Here is a 22,589-nt window from a genome sequence, read left to right on the forward strand (position 1 = left end):
CAGGGCAATGTCCCCTTCACTGCCCCGGGGCATTGGGTTCTCCTTCGAACAGAGAGAAGAGTGCCGTCTACTGGCTCTTCAAATGAATGAGACAGAAATAGATTTCTCACAGAGCTGCATGTTGTCTTTGTAATCTATAGATTTTCAACAAACTATCAGCTTTCCTTTAGTAAGTTTCAACATACTGTTGTCACTTCAATGATGGTGCCTCACCTCTTTCTGACTGGAGTTTCTGAGGAGCATGTACAGCCGTGAAATTACTGTTGCCTTTTTTTACTGCCATATAGAGGACCACGTCACAGTGGACATCTACGTTCCAAAAAAGATATAGCTCAGTATAACAGCGATAGCTGAGAACTTGGGATGGAGAATCTTAGCATGGAATCTGGTGACCTCATGCACTTCCTCAACAGACACTCCATGTTCCTCTACATGAAGAATCTTCATCTCATTCCTCAGGGAAGGGTTGGTCCTGAACAACACAATAAAAAAGGAGACAGAAAGACAAATATTGTATTATTCATCCACCTAAAACACAAAGAATATGCAGTATCAGATCACAGTAAACTCAAACTCCCAGAATATTCATTCATTCATTCAGGGAAGTGAAACTCAGTTACATGGAAATGTCTTTCTGAATACTATGTCTATATGGTTTTACCTAAACAGACAAAGTGTGGCAGATGAACTTCCTCCAGTTCACCTAACTCCATAGTGATGTCCAGCAATGGACCACCTTGTCCGTACTGCTTGTCTTTCAGAAGTTGACTGTAGGGTTCCCAGTTCCTGAAGTGATACTTCAGAATGACATCTCTCACACACCCAGCGGAGCCCAGACACTGTGCACTCATAACGCCCTTTGGGTGTCCTGTGCCTGAGGGCAACAACAAGATATGGTAGAGAGGGTCAATCGTCAAATGGAGAGGTTGGATTAGAAGCCTATTCCCAAAGGTAATGGGGAAATACACTAGCAAGTGGAATGAAATGTTAAAAGTAGTTATTTTACCTGAACATTGTCACTCCCTGGACAGTGGATGTCGGGTTCAATCGGAAGCCAGTGTGTGGAGTCTGAACAAGGACAAGCATGTCAGTTATACATATGGGGCCAGTTTCCTGGACACAGATTGAGTCTAGTGCTGGACATAAAGCATGATCAATGGAAGTTTCAATAGAAAGTTATTTAAGGTCCAAGACTAGGCTTAATCTTTGTCCGGGAAACTGGCCCATTAAATGAACAAAGTAATTTTTCAATGTTACATGGAATGCTGGTGATTTATCCAATTAAACTGTCTAATGACAAAATATGACAGAAGTTAAAATCCTGCATTCCTACAAGCAGAACACAGGACTGTCTATATCCCAGTATGAATGGTTGGTCAGTACACACCTGGCTTTCAGACTGTGTTTATATTACTAAAGCAGAACACAGGACTGTCTATATCCCCAGTATGAATGGTTGGTCAGTACACACCTGGCTTTCGGACTGTGTTTATATTACTAAAAGCAGAACACAGGACTGTCTATATCCCAGTATGAATGGTTGGTCAGTACACACCTGGCTTTCAGACTGTGTTTATATTACTAAAGCAGAACACAGGACTGTCTATATCCCAGTATGAATGGTTGGTCAGTACACACCTGGCTTTCAGACTGTGTTTATATTACTAAAGCAGAACACAGGACTGTCTATATCCCAGTATGAATGGTTGGTCAGTACACACCTGGCTTTCAGACTGTGTTTATATTACTAAAGCAGAACACAGGACTGTCTATATCCCAGTATGAATGGTTGGTCAGTACACACCTGGCTTTCAGACTGTGCCTGACTCCTGAAGGTATGTAAAAGTGAGAATTGACATTATGACTTACCTCAACATGGTCACAAGTCTTACAGCTCTGAGGAATCCCTGAAGTCAAAAGTAGTTGTTATTTAAGACGGACAATCTCATGTAATAATGAATTAATAAATATTAAACAGACTTGTAATAAAAATGAATGTAAGTGAGCAACAGTCTCAGAATGTACACTCATTATCATACCATAATCTGACATTAGTGTTATATTAATGAATGTTTGTGGAAGCAGGAAACAACATGGTTCTGGTCCATGTTTTGGAGATGTTGGGGGCCTGATTTCTGGTAGATCCCAGGATGAGAGCTTAAAGGTAGAGTCAGCTAAATGATGTTGTACGAGCAGCACCGCAGATATTGTGATGAGCAAGATGCCTGACTTCTCTCTCACACAGTCTCTGCCCATGTGCACGGGTTCTCTTCACTCTCTTACAGCGTGGTAGCCACGGGACCAAAACAGAGAAGTTTAGCATCGCGCTCCAACGCTCTTAGTTGTTGTAGAAGTTTACCCACTATGATGTTTACTTTGTGCATCTACATCATATTGCTGACTCTACCTTTAAGTTTGTTTTGACCAAATAGATCATGATTGTGTTCCTTGCCTGGGACTCAAGTATAAAGAACGCTTTAAAAGTATTTTTGATTGAAAACAATTAAATCAGTTAACACTCACATATTCTCAGGTCCAGGCTTGATACAACACTCTCCATCATGGTCTCTGCTGTTGGGAAAGCAGATGGATAGACTGTGATTAAACTAAAAACAACTTATAAAGGCTTTATATAGCATACATACAGTCTTCATAAGCAATACAAAGGGTGTATAAAGGGTGACAGAACAGCTCCCTATGTAGGGTGCATTGCCAAATGTGACATAACACTATGTCAACTTCCACGAAGTCATACTGATGGTGACAATACAGGTGACATTGCTTATCTTGATGAAAGCCCCTAGAGACGTGAAGTCACCAGGTATCATTTTAACAGGTTCTGATGCCCTCTTGTGGAGAGTGAAACTGACACTACAGTGAGACATAGGAGAGGAAACATCTGTACGTCCAACAGAACACATTAAAAACACACCACTACTACTAATCTAACTGTCTGTAGGTCCAACAGAACACATTAAAACACACCACTACTACTAATCTAACTGTCTGTAGGTCCAACAGAACACATTAAAACACACCACTACTACTAATCTAACTGTCTGTAGGTCCAACAGAACACATTAAAACACACCACTACTACTAATCTAACTGTCTGTAGGTCCAACAGAACACATTAAAACACACCACTACTACTAATCTAACTGTCTGTAGGTCCAACAGAACACATTAAAACACACCACTACTACTAATCTAACTGTCTGTAGGTCCAACAGAACACACTAAAACACACCACTACTACTAATCTAATTGTAGGAATGATTCCAGAGGAAAACACATGATAAAACATTGCTATGACTCACCTTTGAATGTGTTGGTCATCTATCTGACACAGGGTCACTGAGGAGGAGGAATAAACCCCAAACCCAAACCCAAACCCAGGATAGAGGGGTTCAGTGAATGTGGTGTGTTCTGTGTAAAGGTGTGTCAGTGTACCAGAGGAGGACACGCTATAGAAGGACAAAGTACCAGCTGGCCAGTCCAGATACACTCCAACTCTGTTAGAAACAGGACCAGGGATGGATCTGATGACTCCAGCATGGTACAATTGAAAACCTGTGTCATTGCAGACTAAACCCCAGGACTTCCTGTTGTATCCAAACCAACTGTCCATCTCTCCCTTCCTCTGCATTCCATTGTACACCACACAAATGTGAGAAATGTCACCATCCCACTCCACCTCCCAGTAATAACGAGATCCAGATAAGACTTCTCTGCAGAGAACTTGGGGATAATGGTCAAATCTGTCTGGATGGTCTTCATAATGCTGCTTCTCCTCCACCCATGTCACCTTCCTGTTCCCCTCAGACAGTATCAGTTCTGGGTTTGCTGTATTTGGGTCCAGGGTGAGATGACAGGCATCTGTAGACAAAAGGAGAGTTTAATCAAACCACATCTTCATATAAAATGTTGTTTTGTAGGTAGAGAACAAGTATTGATTAGTTACTATGTTCCTGTAGTTCTGAATATGCAGTTAATTAGGATTGAAGAGACTTACATTTCCTCAGCCCTGGTTTCAGCCTGAACTCTCCACCATGATCCACACTGTAGGAGAAACAGGTTATTGACTGACAAAGACCTAATAAAGCAGTCAACATTTAAACCATATTGCTGTGTTCTGGTGCACTATCCAAGTTCATTACTAGAGACATACAGGTATTCTATCCTACCTACTGCATACAGAACAGAGTACAATTCATTACTAGAGACATACAGGTATTCTATCCTACATACTGCATACAGAACATAGTACAATTCCAACAGGATATCAGAGATGCAGAAGAAGAGTATTCATGTGGTGATGATGTATGCTGTGTTGGAGTGCTAAGCCTGCTGGGTAAACGTCCCCTTAATTCTACCATCATGTCCTCATGTTACTGAACCTACTACACTACATAGGACACAACCACTGCTCACACTATTAGGACATCTATTCTGACTTACTTCAGCTTCATCAGTTTATCTGTGGGATCCACCAGAGCAGCTGAAAGCAGTCCCCCTGCAGAGTCTCCTGGGTGATTGTAGCTCAGGTCCAGCTCTTTCAGGTGGGAGGGTTTGACCTCAGAGCTGAAGACAGAGCAGCACAGCCCTCCTCTGTGACCAGACAGCCAGACAGCCTACAGAGAGACACAACAGCTGTCTAGGTTGGTGGACTGGTGTCAATCATCTTGTAGGACACCCATACATTTGTCCATGACACAAACATTGTGATGAAACATCAGATGTTCAGAGTATTTGTTTTACTAAGCTCAGTAACGACCTGACTGAAACAGCTGTACTTACCCCAGTGTGTGTAGTTTACAGTCTGGATCCTCCAGTCCAGCAGAGGGCAGTGTAACTCAGCTCAGTACCGACCTGACTAAAACAGCTGTACATACCCCAGTGTGTGTAGTTTACAGTCTGGATCCTCCAGTCCAGCAGAGGGCAGTGTAACTCAGCTCAGTACCGACCTGACTGAAACAGCTGTACTTACCCCAGTGTGTGTAGTTTACAGTCTGGATCCTCCAGTCCAGCAGACAGCTGTGTAACTCCTGAGTCCTGCAGGTCATTGTCTCTCAGCTCCAGTTGTTTCAGTTGTGAGTTGGGTGAACTCAGGACTGAGGCCAGATCTGAACAGCAACCCTCTGTCAGACCACACTGACCTAGACTAGAGGGCAGAAGAGCACATGATTAACAAATGTTTAAAACATCCACATAATAACTCATACTGAAGAAAGTTAACTCACACTAGTGTCTGTATGTTGCAGAGTGTACTGGTTAGTCCAACACAGAGCAGCTCCACTCCTCTGTCTCCCAGGTCATTGTAGCTGAGGTCCAGTTCTCTCAGGGGGGAGTTTGGTGTCTGCAGAGCTGAGGCCAGAGTCTCACAGGATTCATATGTGAGTTTACAGCCAGCCAGTCTGGAGAGAGGAGATATGTTGATACACTGTTAAATATGCAAAGCTTTAAGAATAATGAGATGCATTAAGATAATAACAGAAGGACACATGATTAACCAATGTTAAAAACATAATAACTCACTCAAGATATTTACCTTAGTTTTATATATGTTATGTACAGTGGGGGAAAAAAGTATTTAGTCAGCCACCAATTGTGCAAGTTCTCCCACTTAAAAAGATGAGAGAGGCCTGTAATTTTCATCATAGGTACACGTCAACTATTTCAGACAAAATGAGAACAGAAAATCCAGAAAATCACATTGTAGGATTTTTTATGAATTTATTTGCAAATTATGGTGGAAAATAAGTATTTGGTCACCTACAAACAAGCAAGATTACTGGCACTCACAGACCTGTAACTTCTTCTTTAAGAGGCTCCTCTGTCCTCCACTCGTTACCTGTATTAATGGCACCTGTTTGAACTTGTTATCAGTATAAAAGACACGTGTCCACAACCTCAAACAGTCACACTCCAAACTCCACTATGGCCAAGACCAAAGAGCTGTCAAAGGACACCAGAAACAAAATTGTAGACCTGCACCAGGCTGGGGAAGACTGAACCTGCAATAGGTAAGCAGCTTGGTTTGAAGAAATCAACTGTGGGAGCAATTATTAGGAAATGGAAGACATACAAGACCACTGATAATCTCCCTCGATCTGGGGCTCCACGCAAGATCTCACCCGTGGGGTCAAAATGATCACAAGAACGGTGAGCAAAAATCCCAGAACCACACGGGGGGACCTAGTGAATGACCTGCAGAGAGCTGGGACCAAAGTAACAAAGCCTACCATCAGTAACACACTACGCCGCCAGGGACTCAAATCCTGCAGTGCCAGACGTGTCCCCCTGCTTAAGCCAGTACATGTCCAGGCCCGTCTGAAGTTTGCTAGAGTGCATTTGGATGATCCAGAAGAGGATTGGGGAGAATGTCATATGGTCAGATGAAACCAAAATATAACTTTTTGGTAAAAAACTCAACTCAGTCGTGTTTGGAGGACAAAGAATGCTGAGTTGCATCCAAAAGAACACCATACCTACTGTGAAGCATGAGGGTGGAAAAATCATGTGCTTTGGGGCTATTTTTCTGCAAAGGACCAGGGCGACTGATCCGTGTAAAGGAAAGAATGAATGGGGCCATGTATCGTGATATTTTGAGTGAAAACCTCCTTCCATCAGCAAGGTCATTGAAGATGAAACGTGGCTGGGTCTTTCAGCATGACAATGATCCCAAACACACCGCTCGGGCAACGAAGGAGTGGCTTCGTAAGAAGCATTTCAAGGTCCTGGAGTGGCCTAGCCAGTCTCCAGATCTCAACCCCATAGAAAATCTTTGGAGGGAGTTGAAAGTCCGTGTTGCCCAGCGACAGCCCCAAAACATCACTGCTCTAGAGGAGATCTGTATGGAGGAATGGGCCAAAATACCAGCAAAAGTGTGTGAAAACCTTGTGAAGACTTACAGAAAACGTTTGACCTGTGTCATTGCCAACAAAGGGTATATAACAAAGTATTGAGAAACTTTTGTTATTGACCAAATACTTATTTTCCACCATAATTTGCTACTAAATTCATTAAAAATCCTACAATGTGATTTTCTGGATTTTTTTCTCTCATTTTGTCTGTCATAGTTGACGTGTACCTATGATGAAAATTACAGGCCTCTCTCATCTTTTTAAGTGGGAGAACTTGCACAATTGGTGGCTGACTAAATACTTTTTTTCCCCACTGTATGTTTCTGGATATGTCCCAAAATATTAAAATAATTTTAAAAACATACACATACTAACTATACTGAACAAAAATATAAACCCAACATGTAAAGTGTTGGTCCCACGTTTCATGAGCTGAAATAAAAGATCCCAGATATGTTCCATACGCACAAAAGCTTATTTCTCTCAAATGTTGTGCATAAATTTGTTTAGATCCCTGTTAGTGAGCATTTCTCCTTTGTTAAGATAATCCATTTTGTTAAGATAATCCATTCACCTGACAGGTGTGGTATATCAAGAAGCTGATTAAACTGCATGATCATTACACAGGTGCACCTTGTGCTGGGGACAATAAAAGGCCACACTGAAATGTACAGTTTTGTCACACAACACAATGCCACAGATGTGTCAAGTTTTGAGGGAGCGTGCAATTGGCATGATGACTGCAGGAATGTCCACCAGAGCTGTTGCTAGAGAATTTTATGTTAATTTCTCTACCATAAACCGCCTCCAACATCGTTTTAGAGAATTTGGCAGTACATCCAACCGGCCTCACGATTACAGACCACATGTAACCACGCCAGCCCAGGACCTCCACATCCGGCTTCTTCACATGCAGGATGGTCTGAGACAAGCCACCAGGACAGCTGATTTAACTGTGGGTTTTCACAACCGAAAAATGTCTGCACAAACTGTCAGAAACCGTCTCAGGGAAGCTCATCTGCGTGCTCGTCATCCTCACCAGGGTCTTGACCTGACTGCAGTTCGGCGTCGTAACCGACTTCTGTGGGCAAATGCTCACCGTCGATGGCCACTGGCACACTGGAGAAGTGTGCTCTTCACGGATGAATCCCGGTTTCAACTGTACCGGGAAGATGGCAGAAAGCGTGTATGGCGTCGTGATGGCATTGTGTGGGCGAGCGGTTTGCTGATGTCAACGTTGTGAACAGAGTGCCCCATGGTGGCGGTGGGGTTATGGTATGGGCCGGCATAAGCTACGGACAATGAACAAAATCGCATTTTATCGATGGCAATTTGAATGCACAGAGATACCGTGATGAGATCCTGAGGCCCATTGTCGTGCCATTCAACCGCCCCCATCACCTCATGTTTCAGCATGATAATGCACGGCCCCGTGTCGCAAGGATCTGTATACAATTCCTGGAAACTGAAAATGTCCCAGTTCTTCCATGGACTGCATACTCACCAGACATGCATGTTTGGGATGCTCTGGATCGACGTGTACGACAGCATCTTCCAGTTCCCGGCAGTTTCCAGCAACTTCGCACAGCCATTGAAGAGGAGTGGGAGAACATTCCACAGGCCACAATCAACAGCCTGATCAACTCTATGTGAAGGAGACGTGTCGCGCTGCATGAGGCAAATGGTGGTCACACCAGATACGGACTGGTTTTCTGATACACACCCATACTTATTTTTTTAAAGGTATCTGTGACCAACAGATGCATATCTGAATTCCCATTTATGAGAAATCCATAGATTAGGGCCTAATGAATTTATTTCAATTGACTGATTTCCTCATATGAACTGTAACTCAGTAAAACCTTTCAAATTGTTGCATGTTGCGTTTATATTCTTGTTCAGTATATAGTACATACATAATATATAAACACTCACAGTGGATACTGAAGATATTTAACTCACACTAGTGTCTGTATGTTGCAGAGTGGACTGGTTAGTCCAACACAGAGCAGCTCCACTCCTCTGTCTCCCAGGTCATTGTAGCGGAGGTCCAGTTCTCTCAGGGGGGAGTTTGGTGTCTGCAGAGCTGAGGCCAGAGTCTCACAGGATTCATATGTGAGTTTACAGCCAGACAGTCTGGAGAGAGGAGATATAGTGATACACTGTTAAATATGCAAAGCTTTAAGAATAATGAGATACATTAAGACAATAACAGAAGGACACATGATTAACCAATGTTAAAAACATACTAACTCACTCAAGACTCTCTTGCTATCTCTCTCAGAATGACCTTCTTGATCCAAACCAGTCAGGTTTCAGGACTGGTCATTCAACTGAGACTGCTCTTCTCTGTGTCACGGAGGCTCTCCGCACTGCTAAAGCTAACTCCCTCTCCTCTGCTCTTGTCCTTCTAGACCTGTCTGCTGCCTTTGATACTGTGAACCATCAGATCCTCCTCTCCACCCTCTCCGAGCTGGGCATCTCCGGCGCGGCTCACTCCTGGATTGCGTCCTACCTGACCGGTCGCTCCTACCAAGTGGTGTGGCGAGAAGCTGTCTCCGCACCACGTGCTCTCACCACTGGTGTCCCCCAGGGCTCAGTTCTAGGCCCTCTCCTTTTCTCCCCTATACACCAAGTCACTTGGCTCTGTCATATCCTCACATGGCCTCTCCTATCATTGCTACGCTGACGATACACAACTAATCTTCTCCTTTCCCCCTTCTGATAACCAGGTGGCGAATCGCATCTCTGCATGTCTGGCAGACATATCAGTATGGATGACGGATCACCACCTCAAGCTGAACCCTGGCAAGACGGAGCTGCTCTTCCTCCCGGGGAAGGACTGCCCGTTCCATGATCTCGCCATCACGGTTGACAACTCCGTTGTGTCCTCCTCCCAGAGTGCGAAGAGCCTTGGCGTGACCCTGGACAACACCCTGTCATTCTCCGCTAACATCAAGGCGGTGACCCGCTCCTGCAGGTTCATGCTCTACAACATTCGGAGAGTACGACCCTGCCTTACACAGGAAGCGGCACAGGTCCTAATCCAGGCACTTGTCATCTCCCGTCTGGATTACTGCAACTCGCTGTTGGCTGGCCTCCCTGCCTGTGCCATTAAACCCCTACAACTCATCCAGAATGCCGCAGCCCGTCTGGTGTTCAACCTTCCCAAGTTCTCTCACGTCACCCCCCCTCCTCCGCACACTCCACTGGCTTCCAGTTGAAGCTCGCATCCGTTACAAGACCATGGTGCTTGCCTATGGAGCAGTGAGGGGAACGGCACCTCTGTACCTTCGGGCTCTGATCAGTCCCTACACCCAAACGAGGGCATTGCGTTCATCCACCTCTGGCCTGCTGGCTCCCCTTCCTCTGCGGAAGCATAGTTCCCGCTCAGCCCAGTCAAAACTGTTCGCTGCTCTGGCACCCCAATGGTGGAACAAGCTCCCTCACGACGCCAGGACAGCGGAGTCACTCACCACCTTCCGGAGACATTTGAAACCCCACCTCTTTAAGGAATACCTGGGATAGGATAAAGTAATCCTTCTACCCACCCCCCTCCCAAAAAATTGTAAAGTGGTTATCCCACTGGCTATAGGGTGAATGCACCAATTAGTGAGTCGCTCTGGATAAGAGCGTCTGCTAAATGACGTAAATGTGCCCTTGAGCAAGGCACTTAACCCTAATTGCTCCTGTAAGTCGCTCTGGATAAGAGCGTCTGCTAAATGACTAAAATGTAAAATGTAAAATGTAAGACATTTAACCTTAGTTTGATATATTTATCACATTTGATGTATGTTTCTGCATATTTACCAAGATGTTCAAATAATGTTAAAAACATACACATACTAACTACATACATAATATATAAACACTCACAGTGGATACTGAAGATATTTAACTCACACTAGTGTCTGTATGTTGCAGAGTGGACTGGTTAGTCCAACACAGAGCAGCTCCACTCCTCTGTCTTCCAGGTCATTGTAGCTGAGGTCCAGTTCTCTCAGGGGGGAGTTTGGTGTCTGCAGAGCTGAAGCCAGAGTCTCACAGGATTCATATGTGAGTTCACAGCGATCCAGTCTGGAGAGAGGAGATCATCTGTTAGATATACAAATCCTTCAGAATAATGATACTGTATACATCAACTCAATAACAGAACTTACAGTGCTCTCTTGCAGGTTTTCACTACCGGCAGCAACCTCTGATAACCTTTCCCTAATGTGTTGTATGTCTTCAGGTCAAACTCCTCCAGCACCTCCTCTGACATCAGTAACAGGTAGGCCAGGGCTGAACATTGGTCACGTTTTAGTCTTGTTTCTGAAAGAGTTCCTGATCGCAGGGAGGTTTGCATGTCTTCAACTAGAGAGTTGGCACCAAGTTCATTCAGACAGTGGAACAAGTTGATGATCCTTTCTGGTGAGGATTCCCTTTTGATCTTGTCTGAAAGGTACCTGACTGTTCTCTTGACTGTTTCCTCATTGCTCTGTGTTGTACTTCCTGTCTGTGTCAGAAGGCCTCGTAACAGATTCTGATTGGACTCCAGTGAGAGACCCAGAAGGAAGCGGAGGAACAGGTCCAGGTGTCCATTCTCACTCTTCAAGGCCTGGTCCACTGCTCTCCTGTGTAAGTCAAACAACTGGATTGACTCCTCCTCTTCATCCTCACTAGTGGTGGAAAAAACATTTTCCTTCTTGTCCAGACATGATTCTGAAGCATGCACTGCTGCTAGAAACTCCTGCATGCTCAGATGCACAAAGCTGTAGACCTTCTCTTGGTTCAGCCCAGATTCTTCTTTAAAGATCTCTGTACACAATGCTGAGTACTCTGATGCCTCTGTGACATCAAGGCCACACTCTCTCAGGTCCTCCTCATAGAAGATCAGGTTGCCCTTCTGCAGCTGTTGGAAAGCCAGCTTTGCCAGTTTCAGGATCATCTCTTTGTCTGACTGAGACAGTTCCTTTGGGTTTGTCTCTGTGGCTTTGTTGTACTTCTTGTTCTTCACAATGATTTGGATGAGCGTGAAGTGTGTGAACATCTGGGTCAGAGTTTTGGGGACTTCATCCTTCTCTGCCTCTTTCAGCATCATCTCAAGGACAGTGGCTGATATCCAACAGAAGACTGGCATGAGGCACATGATGTGGAGGCTCCTTGATGTCTTCATGTGTTTGATGATTTCATTGGCCAGATTCTGATCTGTGATTTTCTTCCTGAAGTACTCCTCCTTCTGTGGATCATTGAACCCTCGTACCTCTGTCACCTGGTCAACACACTCAGGAGGGATCTGATTGGCTGCTGCAGGCCGTGAGGTTATCCAGAGGAGAGCAGAGGGAAGCAGATTCCCCTTGATGAGGTTTGTCAGCAGCACGTCCACTGAGGTTGGCTTCGTGACATCACAGCACCTCTCATTGTTTTTGAAGTCTAGAGGAAGTCGACACTCATCCAGACCATCAAAAATGAAAACAGTTTTGGTTTCACCATCTTCAATGCTGTCAATCTCTTTCAGCTCTGAGAAGTAGTGGGAAAGAAGTTGCATCAGACTGTATTGGTCCTTTTTCAGGTTCAGATCACGGAAAGGAAGAGGAAACATGAAATGAACGTCCTGATTTGCTTTTCCCTCTGCCCAGTCAAGGATGACCTTCTGCACAGAGACTGTTTTTCCAATGCCAGCGATTCCTTTTGTCAGCACAGTTCTGATAGGTTTGTCTTGTCCAGGTAAAGGCTTGAAGATGTCGTTGCATTTGATTGGTGTCTCTTGTGTGGTTTGTTTCTTGGATGCCATCTCTATCTGTCTCACCTCATGTTCATTATTGACCCCTCCACTTCCACCCTCTGTGATGTAGAGCTCTGTGTAGATGTCCTTTAACAGACTTTGGTTTCCATGGTGTCCAATTCCTTCAGATATGTGTTGATACTTGTGTTTCAGTTTAGCCTTAATGTCTTGTTGGACTGTCAGAAGAGTTTGACCTGTAGGAAAAACATGAGATTGATATTAATACCATAAAACTAGAAGATTAACTTTTGAATGTTAAAATTGATCAACATGATCTAATATTAAAGCAGTAATTTGATCAATAGAGAAAGATGTAAGGTGTGGACGGGAGGGCTGTTGTAACTCCCAGTCTTACTCCTCATACCCAGAGGGTTGTGTGTGAACATTACAGCACCCTGGCTGACAATCCCCTCCATCGTCTCAACTGGATCCTGAACGTTTTCATAGTCCAACTGGTAGTCAGAGCTTTTCATCTGTTGTTCAGACATTTTGCCACGTCTCAGAGGTTCCCGGCTGGGTGTAGGTGACTCTGCTCTGGGCTTCTGGACACTTTCAACAAAACAGGGAGACAGATCACTTCATCAATAGTGCATCAATATCACATCAACAACTGCATAGCTGAACTCAAGTCCTGATGTTTCTTTGAAATGAGGGGCTGCTGTTCTGAAGCCTTTTCCAGATTGCTAAAAATCTGAAGCATGTACGGGATTCTCTACTTTACACACAGTCTCTACTCTACTCATTCACTATGGGATTCTCTACTTTACACAGTCTCTACTCTACTCATTCACTATGGGATTCTCTACTTTACACAGTCTCTACTCTACTCATTCATTCACTATGGGATTCTCTACTTTACACAGTCTCTACTCTACTCATTCACTATGGGGATTCTCTACTTTACACACAGTCTCTACTCTACTCATTCACTATGGGATTCTCTACTTTACACACAGTCTCTACTCTACTCATTCACTATGGGATTCTCTACTTTACACACAGTCTCTACTCTACTCATTCACTGTATGGGATTCTCTACTTTACACACAGTCTCTACTCTACTCATTCACTGTATGGGATTCTCTACTTTACACACAGTCTCTACTCTACTCATTCACTATGGGATTCTCTACTTTACACACAGTCTCTACTCTACTCATTCACTATGGGATTCTCTACTTTACACACAGTCTCTACTCTACTCATTCACTATGGGATTCTCTACTTTACACAGTCTGTACTCTACTCATTCACTGTATGGGATTCTCTACTTTACACAGTCTCTACTCTACTCATTCACTATGGGATTCTCTACTTTACACAGTCTCTACTCTACTCATTCATTCACTATGGGATTCTCTACTTTACACAGTCTCTACTCTACTCATTCACTATGGGATTCTCTACTTTACACACAGTCTCTACTCTACTCATTCACTATGGGATTCTCTACTTTACACACAGTCTCTACTCTACTCATTCACTATGGGATTCTCTACTTTACACACAGTCTCTACTCTACTCATTCACTGTATGGGATTCTCTACTTTACACACAGTCTCTACTCTACTCATTCACTGTATGGGATTCTCTACTTTACACACAGTCTCTACTCTACTCATTCACTATGGGATTCTCTACTTTACACACAGTCTCTACTCTACTCATTCACTATGGGATTCTCTACTTTACACACAGTCTCTACTCTACTCATTCACTATGGGATCCTCTACTTTACACAGTCTCTACTCTACTCATTCACTATAGGATTCTCTACTTTACACAGTCTCTACTCTACTCATTCACTGTATGGGATTCTCTACTTTACACACAGTCTCTACTCTACTCATTCACTGTATGGGATTCTCTACTTTACACAGTCTCTACTCTACTCATTCACTGTATGGGATTCTCTACTTTACACAGTCTCTACTCTACTCATTCACTATGGGATTCTCTACTTTACGTAGTCTCTACTCTACTCATTCACTGTATGGGATTCTCTACTTTACACACAGTCTCTACTCTACTCATTCACTATGGGATTCTCTATTTACACAGTCTCTACTCTACTCATTCACTGTATGGGATTCTCTACTTTACACACAGTCTCTACTCTACTCATTCACTATAGGATTCTCTACTTTACACAGTCTCTACTCCACTCATTCACTGTATGGGATTCTCTACTTTACACACAGTCTCTACTCTACTCATTCACTGTATGGGATTCTCTACTTTACACACAGTCTCTACTCTACTCATTCACTGCCCAGAGAACAGACTACTCTGGCCCTTTCAGTGATGAATGGAGAATGGTGCTTGTTTAATAAAGCTACATCAATCAATGTCTGCAAGATCACATACTGATAGTATTCTACAGAACCCAATATAATAGCATAGCCGGCCAAACCCTCCCCTACCCTGGATGACACTGGGCCAATTGTGCGCCGCCCCATGGGTCTCCCGGTCGCGGCCGGCTGCGACAGAGCCTGGACTCAAACCAGGATCTCTAGTGGCACAGCTAGCACTGCGATGCAGTGCCTTAGACCACTGCACCACTCGGGAGGCCCCCTGGTCAAAGGATTTTTGGAAACACTTCTCTTAAATTAGTTGTATATCTTTAAAATAACTATATTTACAATTGATCTCTTACCTCTTAGAACTGGTATCTTGAGTCAGACTCTTTTTAGAGGCAGTGGCCCCCTCCTCTCTCTCAGAATACTTCCTCTTAGTGGCAGTGCCTCTCTCCTCTCTCTCCCCAGAGAGACTCATTTTAGAGGCAGTGGTCTCCTCTTCTCTCTCCCCAGACAGACCCATTTTAGAGACAGTGGTCCCCTCCTCTCTCTCCCCAGAGAGACTCATTTTAGAGGCAGTGGTCCCCTCCTCTCTCTCCCCAGAGAGACTCATTTTAGAGGCAGTGGTCCCCTCCTCTCTCTCCCCAGAGAGACTCATTTTAGAGTCACAGCTCACTCAGCTACAATAAGAAATAACAGAACAGTCAATATTTCTGAACATTGTTGAAGTAGCATTAACATTGACAAGACTTTTACAGAGTTCACACAACAACGTCACCTGCTAAATGAAATTACCTCGATAACAGCATGTCAGTTAAATATAACAACCAGAACCGTTATTTTTTTTGTTCACTGTTCAGACCAGCAAAATTAAGTTCTGAACCGGTTCAAACCCAAAAAAAGTAACGGTTTATATTGTTCATATCTGTTCATTTCTTAAACCTCTGAAATCTCTCTATTTTTATTTAATTTAGCTCCACATTAAATGACTTGACCAATCAGCGCTGATAGAACAGCTTGCTGTGGAGCGGGCAAGCTATTTAAATGCATTGGACAGTGTAGTGAAATTTAGCGTGAGGGGAAAGAGTGAGAGGAGGTTGGAGGAGGTTGGAGGAGGAGGCTTGGCATCTTGTTGTTATGACATGCATTATCTGAATTACGTCTACAGAATTATACCTACATTGGACCGGCGTCTATGAAGGAACTTTGAAGGTCTTTGAACTTCAGAGATTTGGTTTACCTAATGTTGGACCAGCGCTAGCTAGCTAGTTTCTGTGTGCAGAGCGACACCAGAATAAATTTTTTTAAAAAGTCACCTTTTTGTAGTTAATAAATCCAATGTAAAACTTAATAACCATAGTATCCTTAACTAGCATTGAAAAAGGGAATCCGTTTTCCCGTAATGAATTCTCTCTCCCTAATTTCTGAATCACGCTACAGTAGACTATGCACACTGGCAAAGACTTTCAGCTGGCAGGCCGACACTGGAATACGACACTGGGGAACAAAATGCCTGGAACGCAAAATAACGTTACTAACTGGTTCCCGTGCTTTGAAAATAAAATAACGGTTTCGTTCTAATTCTGTCCCTCGAAGAATTGAAATTATTATTCCCTGAACCGGTTCCAATCATTGTTGGTAACAACAAAACACTATTTATATATATTTTTTAAAGCAATATATTAATATCAGTGGAGGCTGCTGAGGGGAGGACGGCTCATAATAATGTCTGGAATGGAGTAAATGGAATGGTATCAAACACATGGTTTTCACTTGGCTATGAACACAGCATGATGTCCGATGTCCACCAGATGCATATGAGGTTTTGTTTTGCCGGATGTCTAGCCAGTATTTTCCATACATGACGCACGTGCTTCGCTTTTAAACTCGCTAAAAGCTAAAAGCTAGTTGGAGTCTGTGTGTGTACTTCCATTTGTACCACCGCACGGTAAAGCAACGCACAAGTTGAAAATATTTAATGCATGCAGAACGCAGCACAGCCTCGTGCGCCATCCCCAATGTAGCGTTAGCAGCAAGAGTTTGATCCATCTGGTGGACATGATGCAAGTACGTTTGATTGTGCCTGAGCTGGGTGTTTTCATTGAGTGCACACTGTAGAAAACTGTAGCAAAACATTTTGCAACAAAAACTAGAGTTTCTATTAGACAAATTCAGGTAGGTCCCTCTCCGTTTTGGTCCGTTTACTGAAAAGGCCGACACCCACCGCTTGAGTTCACTTGAGGTGCGGTACCGGTTATCTCAACCTGTACACTGGCTGCGGGGTTTTCATCAAGACAAATGGTGTGTGCTGATGTAACAGTTCTGCATCAGTCCCTCTCCGAGCCTCTACCTGGGCTCGAACCAGGGACCCTCTGCACACAATGACAACAGTCACCCTCGAAGCATCGTTACCCATCGCTCCACAAAAGCCGCGGCCCTTGCAGAGCAAAGGGAAACAACTACTTCAAGGTCTCAGAGCGAGTGACGTTACCGATTGAAAACGCTACTAGCGCGCACCGCTAACTAGCTAGCCGTTTAGCACCAGTTACACTGACAATCATTGAACCCATTGGCTCACGTTAAATCATGTGCACCTGAAGTGAGCCAAACGGACCACAGCCTTTCCGATCTGTGTAACCAGAAAGCTGCTCTCAACCTAAACTAAATACATTTTATTTAGCCCTACATTTAAACTACTGGGAGTTCATTTTCCTTTTGTTGCATATCACTTTTACTTAGCCAACGTGACAAGATACTTTTTTTATTTTACTGTCCATAGTCACAAACAATTAAGACAGCCCAATCTGTTATTTGATTTTAAAAGGATCCCCAATAGCTGACTCCATAACAACAGCTAGTCTACCTGGTTGGATCTCCATTAGCTGACTCCATAACAACAGCTAGTCTCCCTGGTTGGATCCCCATTAGCTGACTCCATAACAACAGCTAGTCTACCTGGTTGGATCCCCATTAGCTGACTCCATCACAACAGCTAGTCTACCTGGTTGGATCCCCATTAGCTGACTCCATAACAACAGCTAGTCTACCTGATTGGATCCCCATTAGCTGACTCCATAACAACAGCTAGTCTACCTGGTTGGATCCCCATTAGCTGACTCCATAACAACAGCTAGTCTACCTGGTTGGATCCCCATTAGCTGACTCCATAACAACAGCTAGTCTACCTGGTTGGATCCCCTGACTCCATAACAACAGCTAGTCTACCTGGTTGGATCCCCTGACTCCATAACAACAGCTAGTCTACCTGGTTGGATCCCCATTACTTGACTCCATAACAACAGCTAGTCTACCTGGTTGGATCCCCTGACTCCCATAACAACAGCTAGTCTACCTGGTTGGATCCCCATTAGCTGACTCCATAACAACAGCTAGTCTACCTGGTTGGATCCCCTGACTCCCATAACAACAGCTAGTCTACCTGGTTGGATCCCTGACTCCATAACAACAGCTAGTCTACCTGGTTGGATCCCCATTAGCTAACTCCATAACAACAGCTAGTCTACCTGGTTGGATCCCCATTAGCTGACTCCATAACAACAGCTAGTCTACCTGGTTGGTTCCCATTAGCTGACTCCATAACAACAGCTAGTCTACCTGGTTGGATCCCCATTAGCTGACTCCATAACAACAGCTAGTCTACCTGGTTGGATCCCCGTTAGCTGACTCCATAACAACAACAGCTAGTCTACCTGGTTGGATCCCCATTAGCTGACTCCATAACAACAGCTAGTCTACCTGGTTGGATCCCCTGACTCCATAACAACAGCTAGTCTACCTGGTTGGATCCCCATTAGCTGACTCCATAACAACAGCTAGTCTACCTGGTTGGATCCCATTAGCTGACTCCATAACAACAGCTAGTCAACCTGGTTGGATCCCCATTAGCTGACTCCATAAACAGCTAGTCTACCTGGTTGGATCCCCATTAGCTGACTCCATAACAACAGCTAGTCTACCTGGTTGGATCTCCATTAGCTGACTCCATAACAACAGCTAGTCTACCTGGTTGGATCCCATTAGCTGACTCCATAACAACAGCTAGTCTACCTGGTTGGATCCCCATTAGCTGACTCCATAACAACAGCTAGTCTACCTGGTTGGATCCCCATTAGCTGACTCCATAACAACAGCTAGTCTACCTGGTTGGATCCCCATTAACTGACTCCATAACTCCTGGGGTCCAAACACAACTAAAAGACATTACAGACATCGACTTTCCAGTTTACATTGAAAGACGGTAGTAGACATTATAAAACATTTACCAAGTAGACATTACAGACAGTTAAAATAGCTGACAGGTATTTCTTCCTAACCCTTTAAGAGAATACAGCCTACACACCACTGTTTCTTGTTCTGGTTTAGTAGTAGCCTACAAGGTGACACGCATGGGTTTGTTATGGGCAATTCTACGGTAACGGAATTACACTGAGACTCAGATTTATCCCTTTAAAATGCATCCCAAACAAAAAGCATTTATTTTCTAAGTTTAACTTTAGTTTTACTATTACAACAACTGTATATGCACAAGGACTCGTTCAAACAATTTACACAGAAACTGGAAGAACTGCAGATGCAAAGTTTGGTAACAGAGTTACAGTAAATTCTCCCTCAGTTTTTTATGCGACCACGTTTTCCAAAAACAAAAGATTTCTTCAGTAAAAAATGGGGTGTCAGCTATGACATGACACCTTGAGTTTGAAAAAAATCTATTTTGGTTATTGAACTACAGTAAGTGAAGTGGATTTACACCCGGTAACAGAATTACGGTAAAGGAATTTCATCATGGGTCCCTGATCTGTACTACACAGAAATGCATAATGATGATATGAATGTAATTCTCTTCATGGTGATGTATCCTAACTAGGTACACAAAGGTAGAAATAACCACAATCATCCTGTTGCATATATGGCTATTATTCTACCCCCAAACACAAGGCCGAATTGGGTTGGTCCGGACCAGACCAAATCTAACCCAATCATAGACGTCTACGCATCGCGAAAAAGAATTGTCAAAATACAATCATTATCATTGATACACACTTTTTGTTTAGGTCGTTGAAGTTCAGACTGGAGTATTTTATTCATAAAAAAATACATTATATATTTATATACAGTGGGGAGAACAAGTATTTGATACACTGCCGATTTTGCAGGTTTTCCTACTTACAAAGCATGTAGAGGTCTGTAATTTTTATCATAGGTACACTTCAACCGTGAGAGACGGAATCTAAAACAAAAATCCAGAAAATCACATTGTATGATTTTTAAGTAATTAATTTGCATTTTATTGCATGACATAAGTATTTGATACATCAGAAAAGCAGAACTTAATATTTGGTACAGAAACCTTTGTTTGCAATTACAGAGATCATACGTTTCCTGTAGGTCTAAACCAGGTTTGCACACACTGCAGCAGGGATTTTGGCCCACTCCTCCATACATACCTTCTCCAGATCCTTCAGGTTTCGGGGCTGTCGCTGGCAATACTGGACTCTCAGCTCCCCTCCAAAGATTTTCTATTGGGTTCAGGTCTGGAGACTGGCTAGGCCACTCCAGGACCTTGAAATGCTTCTTACGGAGCCACTCCTTAGTTGCCCTGGCTGTGTGTTTGGGTCGTTGTCATGCTGGAAGACCCAGCCAGCGACCCATCTTCAATGCTCTTACTGAGGGAAGGAGGTTGTTGGCCAAGATCTTGCGATACATGGCCCCATCCATCCTCCCCTCAATACGGTGCAGTCGTCCTGTCCCCTTTGCAGAAAAGCATCCCCCAAAGAATGATGTTTCCCACCTCCATGCTTCACAGTTGGGATGGTGTTCTTGGGGGTTGTACTCATCCTTCTTCTTCCTCCAAACACGGCGAGTGGAGTTTAGACCAAAAGCTCTATTTTTGTCTCATCAGACCACATGACCTTCTCCCATTCCTCCTCTGGATCATCCAGATGGTCATTGGCAAACTTCAGACGGGCCTGGACATGCACTGGCTTGAGCGGAGGGGACCTTGCGTCGCGCTGCAGGATTTTAATCCATGACGGCGTAGTGTGTTACTAATGGTTTTCTTTGAGACTGTGGTCCCAGCTCTCTTCAGGTCATTGACCAGGTCCTGCCGTGTAGTTCTGGGCTGATCCCTCACCTTCCTCATGATCATTGATGCCCCACAAGGTGAGATCTTGCATGGAGCCCCAGACCGAGGGTGATTGACCGTCATCTTGAACTTCTTCAATTTTCTAATGCGCCAACAGTTGTTGCCTTCTCACCAAGCTGCTTGCCTATTGTCCTGTAGCCCATCCCAGCCTTGTGCAGGTCTACAATTTTATCCCTGATGTCCTTACACAGCTCTCTGGTCTTGGCCATTGTGAGAGGTTGGCGTCTGTTTGATTGGAGTGTGGACAGGTGTCTTTTATACAGGTAACGAGTTCAAACAGGTGCAGTTAATACAGGTAATGAGTGGAGAACAGGATGGTTTCTTAAAGAAAACTAACAGGTCTGTGAGAGCCGGAATTCTTCTGGTTGGTAGGTGATCAAATACTTATGTCATGCAATAAAATGCAAATGAATTACTTAAAAATCATACAGTGTGATTTTCTGGATTTTTGTTTTAGATTCCGTCTCTCACAGTTGAAGTGTACCTATGATAAAAATTACAGACCTCTACATGCTTTGTAAGTAGGAAAACCTGCGAAATCGACAGTGTATCAAATACTTGTTCTCCCCACTGTATATATTTTTTTTTACTCAGACACCCGTGACCCATTCAAAACCATTTGGGTTCTGCGACCCACATTATACTGTCCTCTAGTGTACTGAACTCTAATCTACTGTACTATACTGATATGTACCATGCTGTCCAAACTCGTGAAACATAGACGTCTAGGATTGGTTCAGATTTAGTCGGCCAAAAAAAATCAGCGTCTGCGGACATTGAAATGAAGGCGGTCCGAGCCGCCCAAAAAACTACGTATATGTGGGCGTTGAAATCAAGGCCAGGCAGACTGACCAAATTTCAACGTCCATGGAAGTCCGGTGTTGGTGGTGCTCAGTGTATGCGGATACTGGTTGCAGTAGATGGGAAGAGGGGGGCTCATGGGTAGGTGACAGTAAGAGCCGGGAGAGGAGACATTAACTGGAGAGAGAAGAGAGAGGCAAAGAGAGAGAGAGGGAGGGGTAACATTACCTGGAGAGAGAAGAGAGAGAGAGAGAGAGAGAGAGAGAGAGAGAGAGGGAGGGGGTAACATTACCTGGAGAGAGAAGAGAGAGAGAGAGAGGGGGAGAGGGGTAACATTACCTGGAGAGAGAAGAGAGAGGAGGTAACATTACCTGGATAGAGAAGAGAGAGGCAAGAGAGAGAGAGAGAGGGGGGGTAACATTACCTGGAGAGAGAGAGAGAGGCAAAGAGAGAGAGAGAGAGGGGGGGTAACATTACCTGGAGAGAGAAGAGAGAGGCAAAGAGAGAGAGAGAGAGGGAGAGGAGGGGTAACATTACCTGGATAGGAGAAGAGAGAGGCAAAGAGAGAGAGAGAGAGAGAGAGAGAGAGAGAGAGAGAGAGAGAGAGAGAGAGAGAGAGAGAGAGAGAGAGAGAGAGAGAGAGGGTAATGTACCTGGATAGAGAAGAGAGAGGGAGGGAGAGAGAGAGAGGGGTA

The 22,589-nt window shown here is 44.0% G+C and overlaps 1 protein-coding gene across 1 annotated transcript; it reads right to left on the reverse strand.

Annotated features, from left to right (window-relative positions):
• Positions 1–309: 309 nt before the first annotated feature.
• On the reverse strand, positions 310–15,376 carry LOC123489656 (protein NLRC3-like). Its single transcript, XM_045220081.1, is given in 10 exon segments — positions 310–472; positions 2,524–2,571; positions 3,321–3,879; positions 4,016–4,062; positions 4,462–4,567; positions 4,570–4,634; positions 8,829–9,002; positions 11,027–12,827; positions 12,989–13,182; positions 15,290–15,376. Coding segments are annotated over 9 exon segments (3,096 nt in total). The 5' UTR covers positions 13,122–13,182; positions 15,290–15,376.
• Between the last annotated feature and the right edge of the window lie 7,213 nt (positions 15,377–22,589).

The sequence above is a fragment of the Coregonus clupeaformis genome, unplaced genomic scaffold (genome assembly GCF_020615455.1).
Source record: "Coregonus clupeaformis isolate EN_2021a unplaced genomic scaffold, ASM2061545v1 scaf3116, whole genome shotgun sequence".
Taxonomy (NCBI): Eukaryota; Metazoa; Chordata; class Actinopteri; order Salmoniformes; family Salmonidae; genus Coregonus; species Coregonus clupeaformis.